Below are 13,687 nucleotides of genomic sequence, written 5' to 3' on the forward strand. Positions count from 1 at the left end.
GAGCAAGGGGGAATGAGCAACGCACACAAGACTTCAAAAGATCAGAGCAACAACACGCACACAAGTCGCAACAAGAGCTCACAACACAACTCAAAGAGTTCACAACTCCACAAGAGCTCTATATGCTATCACAATGAAACGAATGCGCGAGATCGATGTCTTGGTGCTTAGGAATGTTGTCGGAATGCTTGGTGTCCTCCTCCATGCGCCTAGGGGTCCCTTTTATAGCCCCAAGGCAGCTAGGAGCCGTTGAGAACAATTCTGGAAGGCTGATCTTGCCTTCTGTCATCGGGCGCACCGGACAGTCCGGTGCACACCGGACAGTGTCCGGTGCCCGATTTCCTTCCTTAAACAGCGCAGTCGACCGTTGCAGATGCGGGAGCCGTTGGCGCACCGGACATGTCCGATGCACACCGGACAGTCCGGTGCCCCCTTCCGACCGTTGGCTCGGCCACGTGTCCCGCGCAGATCGCGCGGCCGACCGTTGGCCTGGCCGACCGTTGGCTCACCGGACAGTCCGGTGAATTTTAGCCGTACGCCGTCGGCGAATTCCCGAGAGCGGCCACTTTGCCCGAGGCAACCTGGTGCACCGGACACTGTCCGGTGCACCACCGGACACTCCGGTGCCCCAGACCGAAACAACCTTTTGGCTGTACACAGCCAACCCTTCTCTTTCCTCTTCTTCCTGTTTCTGATACTTAGACAAGTATATTAGTACACAAAACCAATGTACTAAGACTTAGAAACATACCTTTGCTCTTGATTTGCACTTTGTTCACCCATGGGCATAGATTCACATTTAATCACTTGTGTTGGCACTCAATCACCAAAATACTTAGAAATGGCCCAAGGGCACATTTCCCTTTCAATCTCCCCCTTTTTGGTGATTTATGCCAACACAACATAAAGCAACTAGAACAAGTGCAATATCACTTCAAAAAACTCAAATTTATTTTGATTCAATTTGGCATATATGGATCATCCTTTGCCACCACTTGGTTTGTTTTTGCAAATCAAACTCAAATCTCTATCTCTAAGTCAAACACACATGTTGAAGCATAAAGAGAGTCATTCCAAAAGAGATTGATCAAAGATTTCAAAAACTCCCCCTATTTCCCATAATCAACACTTGTCCCCACAAAAGGGTGAACTTTTGACAAAAGAAACAATGCAAGAGTTTTGACAAAACAAAAAGCTCTATGCTACTATTTTCAAAATCTCTCAAGTGGTAGCTGATCCATTTATTGCTTTGGCCTTTATTTTCTCCCCCTTTGGCATCAAGCACCAAAACGGGATCAATCTTGGCCCTTTAACCCCATTGCCTCACCAAAATCTTCAATAAGAATACAAAGAGGCAATAAGAGTCTAAAGATGAACTTGGAATAAGTTACCCTCTCATCGGAGTGCAGTGGAAGTCTTTCATGGTCCAAGTCCACCTTTTCCCTTTCAATCCTCCTTCGAGACTAAATCATCAAACTCAAGCACATGGTTAGTCTCAAAGGGTCAAGTTGTAACACATCTCCCCCTAAACATGTGCATCACTTTGCAACGGACTTGTGAGGTCCAGGGAGTGTTTGTACAACTTGAGCACCATAATAAGCAACAAAATGCAAAAAGGAACATGATCAAAAGCATAAATACATGTATGCTACAATTCAATCCAGGTTCCGCGAATCTAAGACATTTAGCTCACTACGCAACCTGCAAAAGGTCTTCTCATCTAGAGGCTTAGTGAAGATATCGGCTAGCTGGTTCTCGGTGCTAACATGAAACACTTCGATATCTCCCTTTTGCTGGTGATCTCTCAAAAAGTGATGCCGGATGTCTATGTGCTTTGTGCGGCTGTGCTCAATAGGATTCTCCGCCATGCGGATAGCACTCTCATTATCACATAGGAGTGGGACTTTGCTCAGATTGTAGCCAAAGTCCCGGAGGGTTTGCCTCATCCAAAGCAGTTGCGCGCAACACTGACCTGCGGCAACGTACTCGGCCTCAGCGGTGGATAGGGCAACGGAGGTTTGTTTCTTAGAGTTCCATGACACCAGGGACCTTCCTAAGAATTGGCACGTCCCCGATGTACTCTTCCTATCGACCTTACATCCAGCATAGTCGGAGTCTGAGTATCCAACTAAGTCAAAGGTAGACCCCTTTGGATACCAGAGCCCGAAGCAAGGCGTAGCAACCAAATATCTAAGAATTCGCTTCACCGCCACTAAGTGACACTCCTTAGGATCGGATTGAAATCTAGCACACATGCATACGCTAAGCATAATATCCGGTCTACTAGCACATAAGTAAAGCAAAGAACCTATCATTGACCGGTATGCTTTTTGATCAACAGACTTACCTCCTTTGTTGAGGTCGGTGTGTCCGTCGGTCCCCATCGGAGTCTTTGTGGGCTTGGCGTCCTTCATCCCAAACCGCTTTAACAGATCTTGCGTGTACTTCGTTTGGGATATGAAGGTGCCGTCCTTGAGTTGCTTCACTTGGAACCCAAGGAAGTAGTTCAACTCGCCCATCATCGACATCTCGAATTTCTGCGTCATCACCCTGCTAAACTCTTCACAAGACTTTTGGTTAGTAGAACCAAATATTATGTCATCGACATAAATTTGGCACACAAACAAATCACCATCACATGTCTTAGTAAAAAGAGTTGGATCGGCTTTCCCAACCTTGAAAGCATTAGCAATTAAAAAGTCTCTAAGGCATTCATACCATGCTCTTGGGGCTTGCTTAAGTCCATAGAGCGCCTTAGAGAGCTTACACACGTGGTCGGGGTACCGTTCATCCTCGAAGCCAGGGGGTTGCTCTACGTACACCTCCTCCTTAATTGGCCCATTGAGGAAAGCGCTCTTCACATCCATTTGGTACAACCTGAAAGAATGGTGAGCGGCATATGCTAGCAAGATACGAATTGATTCTAGCCTAGCCACAGGAGCAAAGGTCTCCTCAAAGTCCAAACCTGCGACTTGGGCATAACCTTTTGCCACAAGTCGAGCCTTGTTCCTCGTCACCACCCCGTGCTCGTCTTGTTTGTTGCGGAACACCCACTTGGTTCCCACAACATTTTGCTTGGGACGAGGCACCAGTGTCCAAACTTCATTGCGCTTGAAGTTGTTGAGTTCCTCCTGCATGGCCAATACCCAATCCGGATCTAGCAAGGCCTCCTCTACCCTGAAAGGCTCAATAGAAGAGACAAAGGAGTAATGCTCACAAAAATTAACTAATCGAGATCGAGTAGTTACTCCCTTGCTAATATCACCCAGAATTTGGTCGACGGGATGATCCCTTTGAATCATCGCTCGAACTTGGGTTGGAGGTGCCGGTTGCGCTTCTTCCTCCATCACTTGATCATCTTGTGCTCCCCCTTGATCAAGCGCCTCCACTTGAGGTACCTGTTCGTCATCTTCGGTTGGGGGATGCACCATAGTTGAGGAAGAAGGTTGATCTCGTTCATCTTGTTCCTGTGGCCGCACTTCTCCAATCGCCATGGTTCGTATAGCGGCCGTCGGAACATCTTCTTCATCTACATCATCACAATCAACAACTTGCTCTCTTGGAGAGCCATTAGTTTCATCAAATACAACGTCGCTAGAGACTTCAACCAAACCCGATGATTTGTTGAAGACTCTATACGCCTTTGTATTTGAGTCATAACCTAACAAAAACCCTTCTACAGCTTTGGGAGCAAACTTAGAATTTCTACCCTTCTTCACTAGAATGTAGCACTTGCTCCCAAATACACGAAAGTAAGATACATTGGGTTTGTTACCGGTTAGTAGCTCATACGAAGTCTTCTTGAGGAGGCGATGAAGGTAGACCCTGTTGATGGCGTGGCAAGCTGTGTTCACGGCTTCCGACCAGAAACACTCGGGGGTCTTGAATTCTCCAAGCATCGTCCTCGCCATATCGATTAGCGTCCTGTTCTTCCTCTCTACCACACCATTTTGCTGTGGTGTGTAGGGAGCGGACAACTCGTGCTTGATCCCTTCCTCCTCAAGGAACTCCTCCACTTGAAGGTTCTTGAACTCGGACCCATTGTCGCTCCTTATCTTCTTCACCTTGAGCTCAAACTCATTTTGAGCTCTCCTGAGGAAGCGCTTGAGGGTCCCTTGGGTTTCAGACTTATCCTGCAAAAAGAACACCCAAGTGAAGCGGGAAAAGTCATCAACGATAACTAGACCATACTTACTTCCTCCTATGCTCAGATAGGCAACGGGTCCGAAGAGGTCCATATGCAGCAGCTCCAGGGGTCTTGAAGTGGTCATCACATTCTTGCTGTGATGCGCTCCTCCCACTTGTTTACCTGCTTGACAAGCTGCACAAGGTCTATCTTTTTCGAATTGCACGTTAGTTAAACCTATCACATGTTCTCCCTTTAGAAGCTTGTGAAGGTTCTTCATCCCCACATGTGCTAAGCGGCGATGCCACAGCCAGCCCATGCTAGTCTTAGCTATTAAGCATGCATCTAGACCGGCCTCTTCTTTTGCAAAATCAACTAAATAAAGTTTGCCGTCTAATACACCCTTAAAAGCTAGTGAACCATCACTTCTTCTAAAGACAGACACATCTACATTTGTAAATAGACAGTTATATCCCATATGACATAATTGACTAACAAATAGCAAATTATATCCAAGACTCTCCACTAAAAATACGTTAGAGATAGAATGCTCATTAGAAATTGCAATTTTACCTAACCCTTTTACCTTGCCTTGATTCCCATCACCGAATATAATTGAATCTTGGGAATCCTTATTCTTGACGTAGGAGGTGAACATCTTCTTCTCCCCCGTCATATGGTTTGTGCATCCGCTGTCGATAATCCAGCTTGAACCCCCGGATGCATAAACCTGCAAGGCAAATTTAGGCTTGTGACTTAGGTACCCAACTCTTGTTGGGTCCTACAAGGTTAGTCAAAATTTCCTTAGGAACCCAAATGCAAGTTTTATCACCCTTGCATTTTGCCCCTATCTTTCTAGCAATTACCTTTCTATCCTTTCTACAAATTGCAAAGGAAGCATTCAAAGCATGATATATTGTAGAAGGCTCATTAACTTTCCTAGGAATATTAACAACATATTTCCTAGGCATATTATGAACAGCATTTCTCCTACCAATATTTCTATCATGCACATAAGAAGAGCTAGAAGCAAACATGGCATGAGAATCAAAGTCATTATATGCATTACAACTCCTATAAGCACTTCTAGGTTGTCTTTTATCATAGTACATAAAGGCATGGTTCTTTTGCACACTACTAGCCATAGGGGCCTTCCCTTTCTCCTTGGCGGAGATGGGAGCCTTATGGCTTGTCAAGTTCTTGGCTTCCCTTTTGTAGCCAAGTCTATCCTTAATTGAGGGATGTCTACCAATCGTATAGGCATCCCTTGCAAATTTCAATTTATCAAATTTGCTTTTGCTAGTCTTAAGTTGGGCATTAAGACTAGCCACTTCATCATTTAATTTAGAAATTGAAGCTAGGTGTTCACTACACGCATCAATGTCAAAATCTTTACACCTAGTGCAAATCACAACATGTTCTACACAAGATGTTGATTTACTAGATTTTTCTAGCTTAGCATTTAAATCATCATTTATGCTTTTTAAACTAGAAATTGAATCATGATATGTAGAAAACTCACAAGAAAGCATTTCATTTCTCTTAATCTCTAAAGCAAGTGATTTTTGTGCTTCTACAAACTTATCATGTTCTTCATATAAAAGGTCCTCTTGCTTTTCTAATAGCCTATTCTTACCATTCAAGGCATCAATGAGTTCATTTATCTTATCTATCTTAGATCTATCTAAACCCTTGAATAAGCAAGAATAGTCTATGTCATCATCATCACTGGACTCATCATCACTAGAAGAAGCATAAGTGGAGTCTCGAGTACTCACCTTCTTCTCCCTTGCCATAAGGCATGTGTGACGCTCGTTGGGGAAGAGGGATGACTTGTTGAAGGCAGTGGCGGCGAGTCCTTCATTGTCGGAGTCGGAGGAGGAGCAATCCGAATCCCACTCCTTGCCTAGATGTGCTTCGCCCTTTGCCTTCTTGTATGCCTTCTTCTTCTCCCTCTTGCTCCCTTGTTCCTGGTCACTTCCATTATCGGGACAGTTAGCAATAAAATGACCAAGCTTACCGCATTTGAAGCATGAGCGCTTCTCCTTTGTCTTGGTCTTGCTTGGCTGTCCCTTGCGACCTTTAAGTGCTATCTTGAAGCGCTTAATGATGAGGGCCATCTCCTCATTATTTAGCCCGGCCGCCTCAACTTGCGCCACCTTGCTTGGTAGCGCCTCCTTGCTCCTTGTTGCCTTGAGAGCAATGGGTTGAGGCTCATGGATTGGACCATTCAATGCGTCGTCCACATACCTTGCCTCCTTGATCATCATTCGCCCGCTTACAAATTTTCCAAGAACTTCTTCGGGCGACATCTTGGTGTACCTAGGATTTTCACGAATATTGTTCACCAAATGAGGATCAAGAACTGTAAAGGACCTTAGCATTAGGCGGACGACGTCGTGGTCCGTCCATCGCGTGCTTCCGTAGCTCCTTATTTTGTTGATAAGGGTCTTCAGCCTGTTGTAAGTTTGGGTTGGCTCTTCTCCCCTTATCATTGCGAATCGTCCAAGCTCGCCCTCCACCAACTCCATTTTAGTGAGCATGGTGATGTCGTTCCCCTTGTGAGAGATTTTGAGGGTGTCCCATATCTGCTTGGCGTTGTCCAAGCCGCTCACCTTATTGTATTCTTCCCTGCACAAAGATGCTAATAGAACAGTAGTAGCTTGTGCATTTCTATGGATTTGTTCATTTATAAGCATAGGGCTATCCGAGCTATCAAATTTCATTCCATTCTCTACAATCTCCCATATGCTTGGATGGAGAGAGAATAAGTGACTACGCATTTTGTGACTCCAAAATCCGTAGTCTTCCCCATCGAAGTGTGGAGGTTTGCCAAGAGGAATGGAAAGCAAATGCGAATTCGAACTATGTGGAATACGAGAATAATCAAATGAAAAGTTCGAATTGACCGCCTTCCTGTAGTCGTTGTCGTCATCCTTTTGGGAAGAGGTAGACTCATCGCTATCGTCGTAGTAGATGATCTCCTTGATGCGCCTTGTCTTCTTCCTCTTTCCGTCTTTGCGCTTGTGGCCCGAGCCCGAGTCATTGGACTTGTCATCCCTTGGCTCGTTGACGAAGGACTCCTTCTCCTTGTCGTTGATCACGATTCCCTTCCCCTTAGGATCCATCTCTTCGGGCGATTAGTCCCTTCTTGAAGAGAACGGCTCTGATACCAATTGAAAGCACCTAGAGGGGGGGGTGAATAGGTGCTCCTGTGAAAACTTACACTTATAGCCACAAAAACTTGTTAAGTGTTAGCACAATGATTGCCAAGTGGCTAGAAAGGAGTCTCAACAAAACACAATACCACAAGAGATTAATCACAGAGATGACACAGTGGTTTATCCCGTGGTTCGGCCAAGACCAATGCTTGCCTACTCCACGTTGTGGCGTCCCAACGGACGAGGGTTGCAATCAACCCCTCTCAAGCGGTCCAAAGACCCACTTGAATACCACGGTGTTATGCTTGCTTTTTCTCAATCCCGTTTGCGAGGAATCTCCACAACTTGGAGCCTCTCGCCCTTACAATTGAAGTTCACAAAGAAACACAGAGCAAGGGGGAATGAGCAACGCACACAAGACTTCAAAAAATCAGAGCAACAACACGCACACAAGTCGCAACAAGAGCTCGCAACACAACTCAAAGAGTTCACAACTCCACAAGAGCTCTATATGCTATCACAATGAAACGAATGCGCGAGATCGATGTCTTGGTGCTTAGGAATGTTGTCGGAATGCTTGGTGTCCTCCTCCATGCGCCTAGGGGTCCCTTTTATAGCCCCAAGGTAGCTAGGAGCCGTTGAGAACAATTCTGGAAGGCTGATCTTGCCTTCTGTCATCGGGCGCACCGGACAGTCCGGTGCACACCGGACAGTGTCCGGTGCACACCGGACAGTGTCCGGTGCCCGATTTCCTTCCTTAAACAGCGCAGTCGACCGTTGCAGATGCGGGAGCCGTTGGCGCACCGGACATGTCCGGTGCACACCGGACAGTCCGGTGCCCCCTTCCGACCGTTGGCTCGGCCACGTGTCCCGCGCAGATCGCGCGGCCGACCGTTGGCTCACCGGACAGTCCGGTGCACACCGGATAGTCCGGTGAATTTTAGCCGTACGCCGTCGGCGAATTCCCGAGAGCGGCCACTTTGCCCGAGGCAACCTGGTGCACCGGACACTGTCCGGTGCACCACCGGACAGTCCGGTGCCCCAGACCGAAACAGCCTTTTGGCTGTACACAGCCAACCCTTCTCTTTTCTCTTCTTCCTGTTTCTGATACTTAGACAAGTATATTAGTACACAAAACAAATGTACTAAGACTTAGAAACATACCTTTGCTCTTGATTTGCACTTTGTTCACCTATGGGCATAGATTCACATTTAATCACTTGTGTTGGCACTCAATCACCAAAATACTTAGAAATGGCCCAAGGGCACATTTCCCTTTCATTACCCCACAGAAGTCATTTTTAAAAAATGCTGGTATCCATTCCTTTCTTATTTCATATAATTTACGTAGAGTCATATCTTCACGAAGATTGAACTCCTCTAGCATCATTTCCCAGGCACATTCAAACTCATGAGGAGTTAATGGATGATGTATAATAGACTGGAATGTTGTTTTAAAATCCTTATTAGCAAACCTTTCATATATCTCATTTAGGAATGGCATAAATCTGTTCTGGACATGCCATAAACACAGTCTGTGAACTGTTTTTGGAAATACAGTTCTTAGAGCAATTGGCATTGCCGGATCTTGATCTGCAATTGCTCACAAACTATTAATTTACTTTCACAATAAATTAATTCACTGTTTTGCATAACAAATTGATCATACCACATACCTGTAAGCATAACTCTCGGACCCTCGCATCCCATACATGTTTTGAATGAATTGAAAGCCCATTCAAAAGTCTGTACTGTTTCATCTCCCAACAAAACAAATCCAAACACTGTACACTGCAGATGACTGTTAGCTCCAACAAACATGCCTAGTGGTTTATCATATATATTTGTCTTGTGTGTTGTATCAAATGTCACAGCATCACCATAATCTGCATATTCCCCCTGCATACTTGCGTGTGACCAAAAAATACTCACTATTTTCCCATCATTGTCTAGCTGAAAATCACAAAAAAATTGTGGATTCTGTTTCTTGCATTTTGTAAAGAAAGCCAAAAGTTTGGCTACATCATTTGCGCAGTTTTCTCTTCTCCTTGCTGCCCTCCTACATTTGTTTGGACAAAAATTGATTATACAAACATTTACTATAGTCATATTTATGGCACTTAATATATACACATGAAACATAAAAATATTGCTTACATGTTTTTCAGATCTTGAGCAGTTACCGTTACGTTCTCCGGCCCATCATGCATTTCTGATATAAAATCAACTATGCAATGCTGCGGCACTCGGCTATCATGCATTGCATCAACAAAATTTATGAACTCAGCATCCCTACTTTTGTTGCAACGTAAATGTTGTTTCTCTGCTTCGTCAGTTACGAACTCATGGTTATGCTCCAAGTTTACCAGTTCAATTTTTGCAGCTACAACCATCTTTTTTTCATCATCATATTTTTTTTTAAATTTTATTCCAGCCTTACATTGCGTACGGCCCGAAGTCCTATTCCTCATCCTAGGTGTATCATTTGATTTTGGTGCACTTTTACCTTCACGTGAACAATTTATCCACTTACTGAATGTCTTCTCCCTGTATTTCTTCAGTGGAAATCCAACTTCATATGCATACCTTTTATAGAATTTATATGCATCATCAACATTCTCGAAAGTCATCCCTACTGTCGGCACTATAGTTGGATCAATGTTTTTTTTCTGCAAATTCATTGACAGTGTTGATTGTACCATGGAATATGATCATAACAATCTAATCAATCAAGAATCAAAATACAACATTTGGACTTACATGTGAATGCAGTATTTGAGGCGTATCCATCTCCCTGGAGCTAATATTTGACATAGGAGGTCGAACCCTTTGTTCTCCATCTTCCCCTATGCTCATTTCGTCGATTACAGGTCCTTGTAGAGCAGGAGGTGGTGTGACCAGTAAGTTACCATCAACTCCTCCCTCTGTCTCTAGATAAAGATGAACGCCATCTCCTACCATCGTCGGCGACTCTCCAGAGCCAGCCATCTCCACCTGCGCCGGCGACTCTACAGAGCCGGCCATCTCCACCTCCAAATAGTTATGCAGGCTTTGTGGTGTTTTTTCGGATGAAAGGAAATCACGGATACTATACAAGTAACCGCATCCACGTTTCCAGGGTATTCCCATTATTTCCGAAACCGTCCCGATATTATAGCGATGTCAATGTAAAACTAATATCCCTAATACACTATTTACGCACAATGACTCAACATTTTACGCCAAACGATATATACTATTTGTGCAACTTTTTGGCCGTATCGCTTTTATGCCATATCTTTCAAAATCTTATCCTACTTTATATTTACCTGCCGCCATTACACCCCATGCAAGATCCATAAATTCCGCGCCCACGTTACATAGCAAGCACGTTTCCATGTTGAAACTAATCCCTATAATTCTGCGCCTTTACCATATGTGTTACCGCCTTGCCATTAAACCAACCGCGTAACGGCGTCGTCTGTCCTGTATGCCGCCTGTCTGCACTACGGTAAACACAGGCGCGCCTGTGTCAGCGGACCAGACCCCGGAAACGACCCGGGCTCTCTTTAATATCCGAAGCCCAAGGCTCCCGTTATACCTGCCCTATATATATATATATAATACTATCTCTATTTTTTATTTAACGTTGGATAGTGTAAATTTACACTAGGAAATGTCAATTAAGAAAAACAACCGGAGGGAGTATAGTAGATGTAGATCACAACTTTTTATTTATTTTAAGCTGCATGAGGTTCAAGTTGTAGTATAGTAAATAAATAAATATGCGATCCAATCATCTCTGCTATCCGATCGGCCGGTCTCATAAAGGCAGCCCATACCTGTTGGTCGTTGTGTCGTCTGTATTAAAATTCAGGCCGCGTATCGGTTTTTCCTTCCCACCAACAAATTTACTATCCGGATTTTTTTTGGTGCATGCTCGGTAGGGCATTCCCAACGAAAGTTTCGTACTCTCAACAAAAATTTCATACTCATTATATACGATGATACACCATCATACATAGTGACATGACATACAATTAAAAGCAGAGATATAGAAAGAGCTTATGGGAGATGGTAGAGTTTCATAGAGATAAAATTCTATATATACAATTACCTAGTTTAAATATGGTGTGACAACATGGAAAACATTGTACCGAAGCTCACCGCTGAAAATGGCCTTACAAAACTGAAAAGAAGATGTCACTTGTTGTGAAGCTCACCGATGAAACTGGCCTAACAAAACTGAAACAAAAAGATCTCATCTCACTTGTTCTGAAGCTCACCACTAAGAATGACCTTACAAAACTGAAACAAAAAGATGTCACTTGTTCTAAAGCTCACCACTGAGAAAGGCCTTACAAAACTAAAACAAAAAAAATATGTCACATGTTCTGAAGCTCACCACTGAGAATGGCCTTACAAAACTGAAACAAAAATATGTCATTTGTTTAGCTTGTCACTCTACTTTAGGAAAACAAAAATCATCGATATGTTTTTCTTGATGCCTGCTCGATATGGTTGTTATATATATATATATATATATATATATATATATATATATATATATATATATATATATATATATATATACCGTTCATAAATATATGACATCGCTGACTTTTTAAAAAACTTTAATCACTTGTCTTATTTAAAAAATAATGAGTTGTCATTTATTTTTTGTGTGGTTTGTTTTATCACTTAAGGTAGTTTGTGCTTAATTAAAATTTTATACTTTTGAATAAGATAAATGGTCAAAGTTTTTTAAAAAAATCAACATGTCATATATCTGTGAACGGAGGTTGTATTACAGAATGTGCGACGTACACGCTACCCAATAAAATACAACAAACATTTGGTACTGGAATTTTGCTCTTTGCGCATAGAATCCAATACATAAAATAAGTATAGGCAGCGAACCAAACACGTCCCAAGTTTTATAATTTGTAAAGAAAATGACAGCATTTAAATATGATAACACAATAATTAACCAGCGGGTAAGGGTAGTTTTCGTTGAGCACTGTTGCGGTTTAGAATCGCTGGACCTGCGTGTTTATGAGACACAGCGGGTAGCAGTTGGAAGAGATGATTGGGCTAGCTAGCTTGAGCGATTCAGTCATCAACCCCAATATTGTTCCATTGCTGCATGCACATTTATCTATACCACGACGACACAACGTGAACCTCGTGCAGCTTTTTAAAATACAGCCAGTTGTGATCCATCTACCTGTCTGTCAGACGTGCTACAGCCTACAGTTTAGTGACTGCTGCCTATAAAATGGCTGGCTGCTGGAGCAAAGCCAAACCAATCAGATAGAGAGCATAGTCGATCATGAAGGGTGGCAAGAAGGAAGTGGCCGGTGCGGTGGTGGCCATACTGCTGGTTCTGCAGCTCATGGCAGCTCCACCGACGGCCATGGCCGCCCGCTCGCCGCGCGGAGCCGTGCCGGATGGCTCCCTCGCCACGACGCCCAAGGTGACGATGCTGTCGGCCACGCTGTGCTACACGGGGGAGACATGCAAATACATTGGCTGCCTCACTCCTGCTTGCTCCTGCAACTATAGTGATCGTCTATGCTACATCATATTTACTCCTGTTGCTTGAGGCCATTCCGCGAAGCCACAACTCTTACAATATGCATGCGCCGGCCGACGACGACGCGCGCTGCCTCTCGTGAGCTTCTGTTCAAGTGATGCATGTTTCAAGGCATCCATGGATGCTTTACGTATATGCGTATTAATTAGCCGTGTCAGGGAACCGGACAGAAGGGGGTGTTGTTTTATATTTACGTCTTCTGGTGATCAAATAAAGGGGAAATATATGTTGGATGTGTGCAATGCATAGAATTTTATTGCTCGCTCTGCATGCGAGGGTTGCTCTCTCTCTCTCTCTCTCTCTCTCTCTCTCTCTCTCTCTCTATATATATATATATATATATATATATATATATATATATATATATGAGTAAGGGAGTGTTTGGTTTCTAGGGACTAATGTTTAGTCCCTAGATTTTATTCTATTTTAGTTCCAAAATTATAAATATAGAAAATAAAACTTTATTTTAGTTTCTATATTTAGTAATTTATACACTAAAAAGGAATAAAATAAAGGGACTAAACATTAGTCCCTATAAACCAAATACCCCCTAACAAAAGTCATCATGCAAAAAAAAACCAAGATCTTATGCCTGGATTTTATTCAAACGAAAGCGACACCGAAATATATTATATATTAGCCAACGAGATGACCAATATATGAATAATTTGACCGCTTTGAGAGAGCGCAACCTCACCTATTTCTATTGTTTTGCTAATGCAGTAATGCGTGACATATGGATCGTCTTACATGTACTGCAAAAATTAAAAAGAAATGAAAACACATGTTTGGAGACTAAATGCAGGGGCGAAACCAGGATCCAAA

At 43.3% G+C, this 13,687-nt stretch overlaps 1 protein-coding gene across 1 annotated transcript; it reads left to right on the top strand.

The window, feature by feature from the left end:
* Positions 1-12,586: 12,586 nt before the first annotated feature.
* LOC606488 (ustilago maydis induced11) lies at positions 12,587-13,145 on the top strand. Its single transcript, NM_001112342.2, has one exon. The coding sequence runs from the start codon at positions 12,599-12,601 to the stop codon at positions 12,869-12,871; it is 273 nt and encodes a 90-aa protein (NP_001105812.1). The 5' UTR covers positions 12,587-12,598; the 3' UTR covers positions 12,872-13,145.
* The last annotated feature ends 542 nt before the right edge of the window (positions 13,146-13,687 follow it).

Source organism: Zea mays, chromosome 7, assembly GCF_902167145.1.
Source record: "Zea mays cultivar B73 chromosome 7, Zm-B73-REFERENCE-NAM-5.0, whole genome shotgun sequence".
NCBI lineage: Eukaryota > Viridiplantae > Streptophyta > Magnoliopsida > Poales > Poaceae > Zea > Zea mays.

Excerpts from the sequence above, each read along its gene's own strand:
- LOC606488 (NM_001112342.2), top strand. The coding sequence starts at position 12,599 with ATGAAGGGTGGCAAGAAGGAAGTGGCCGGTGCGGTGGTGGCCATACTG.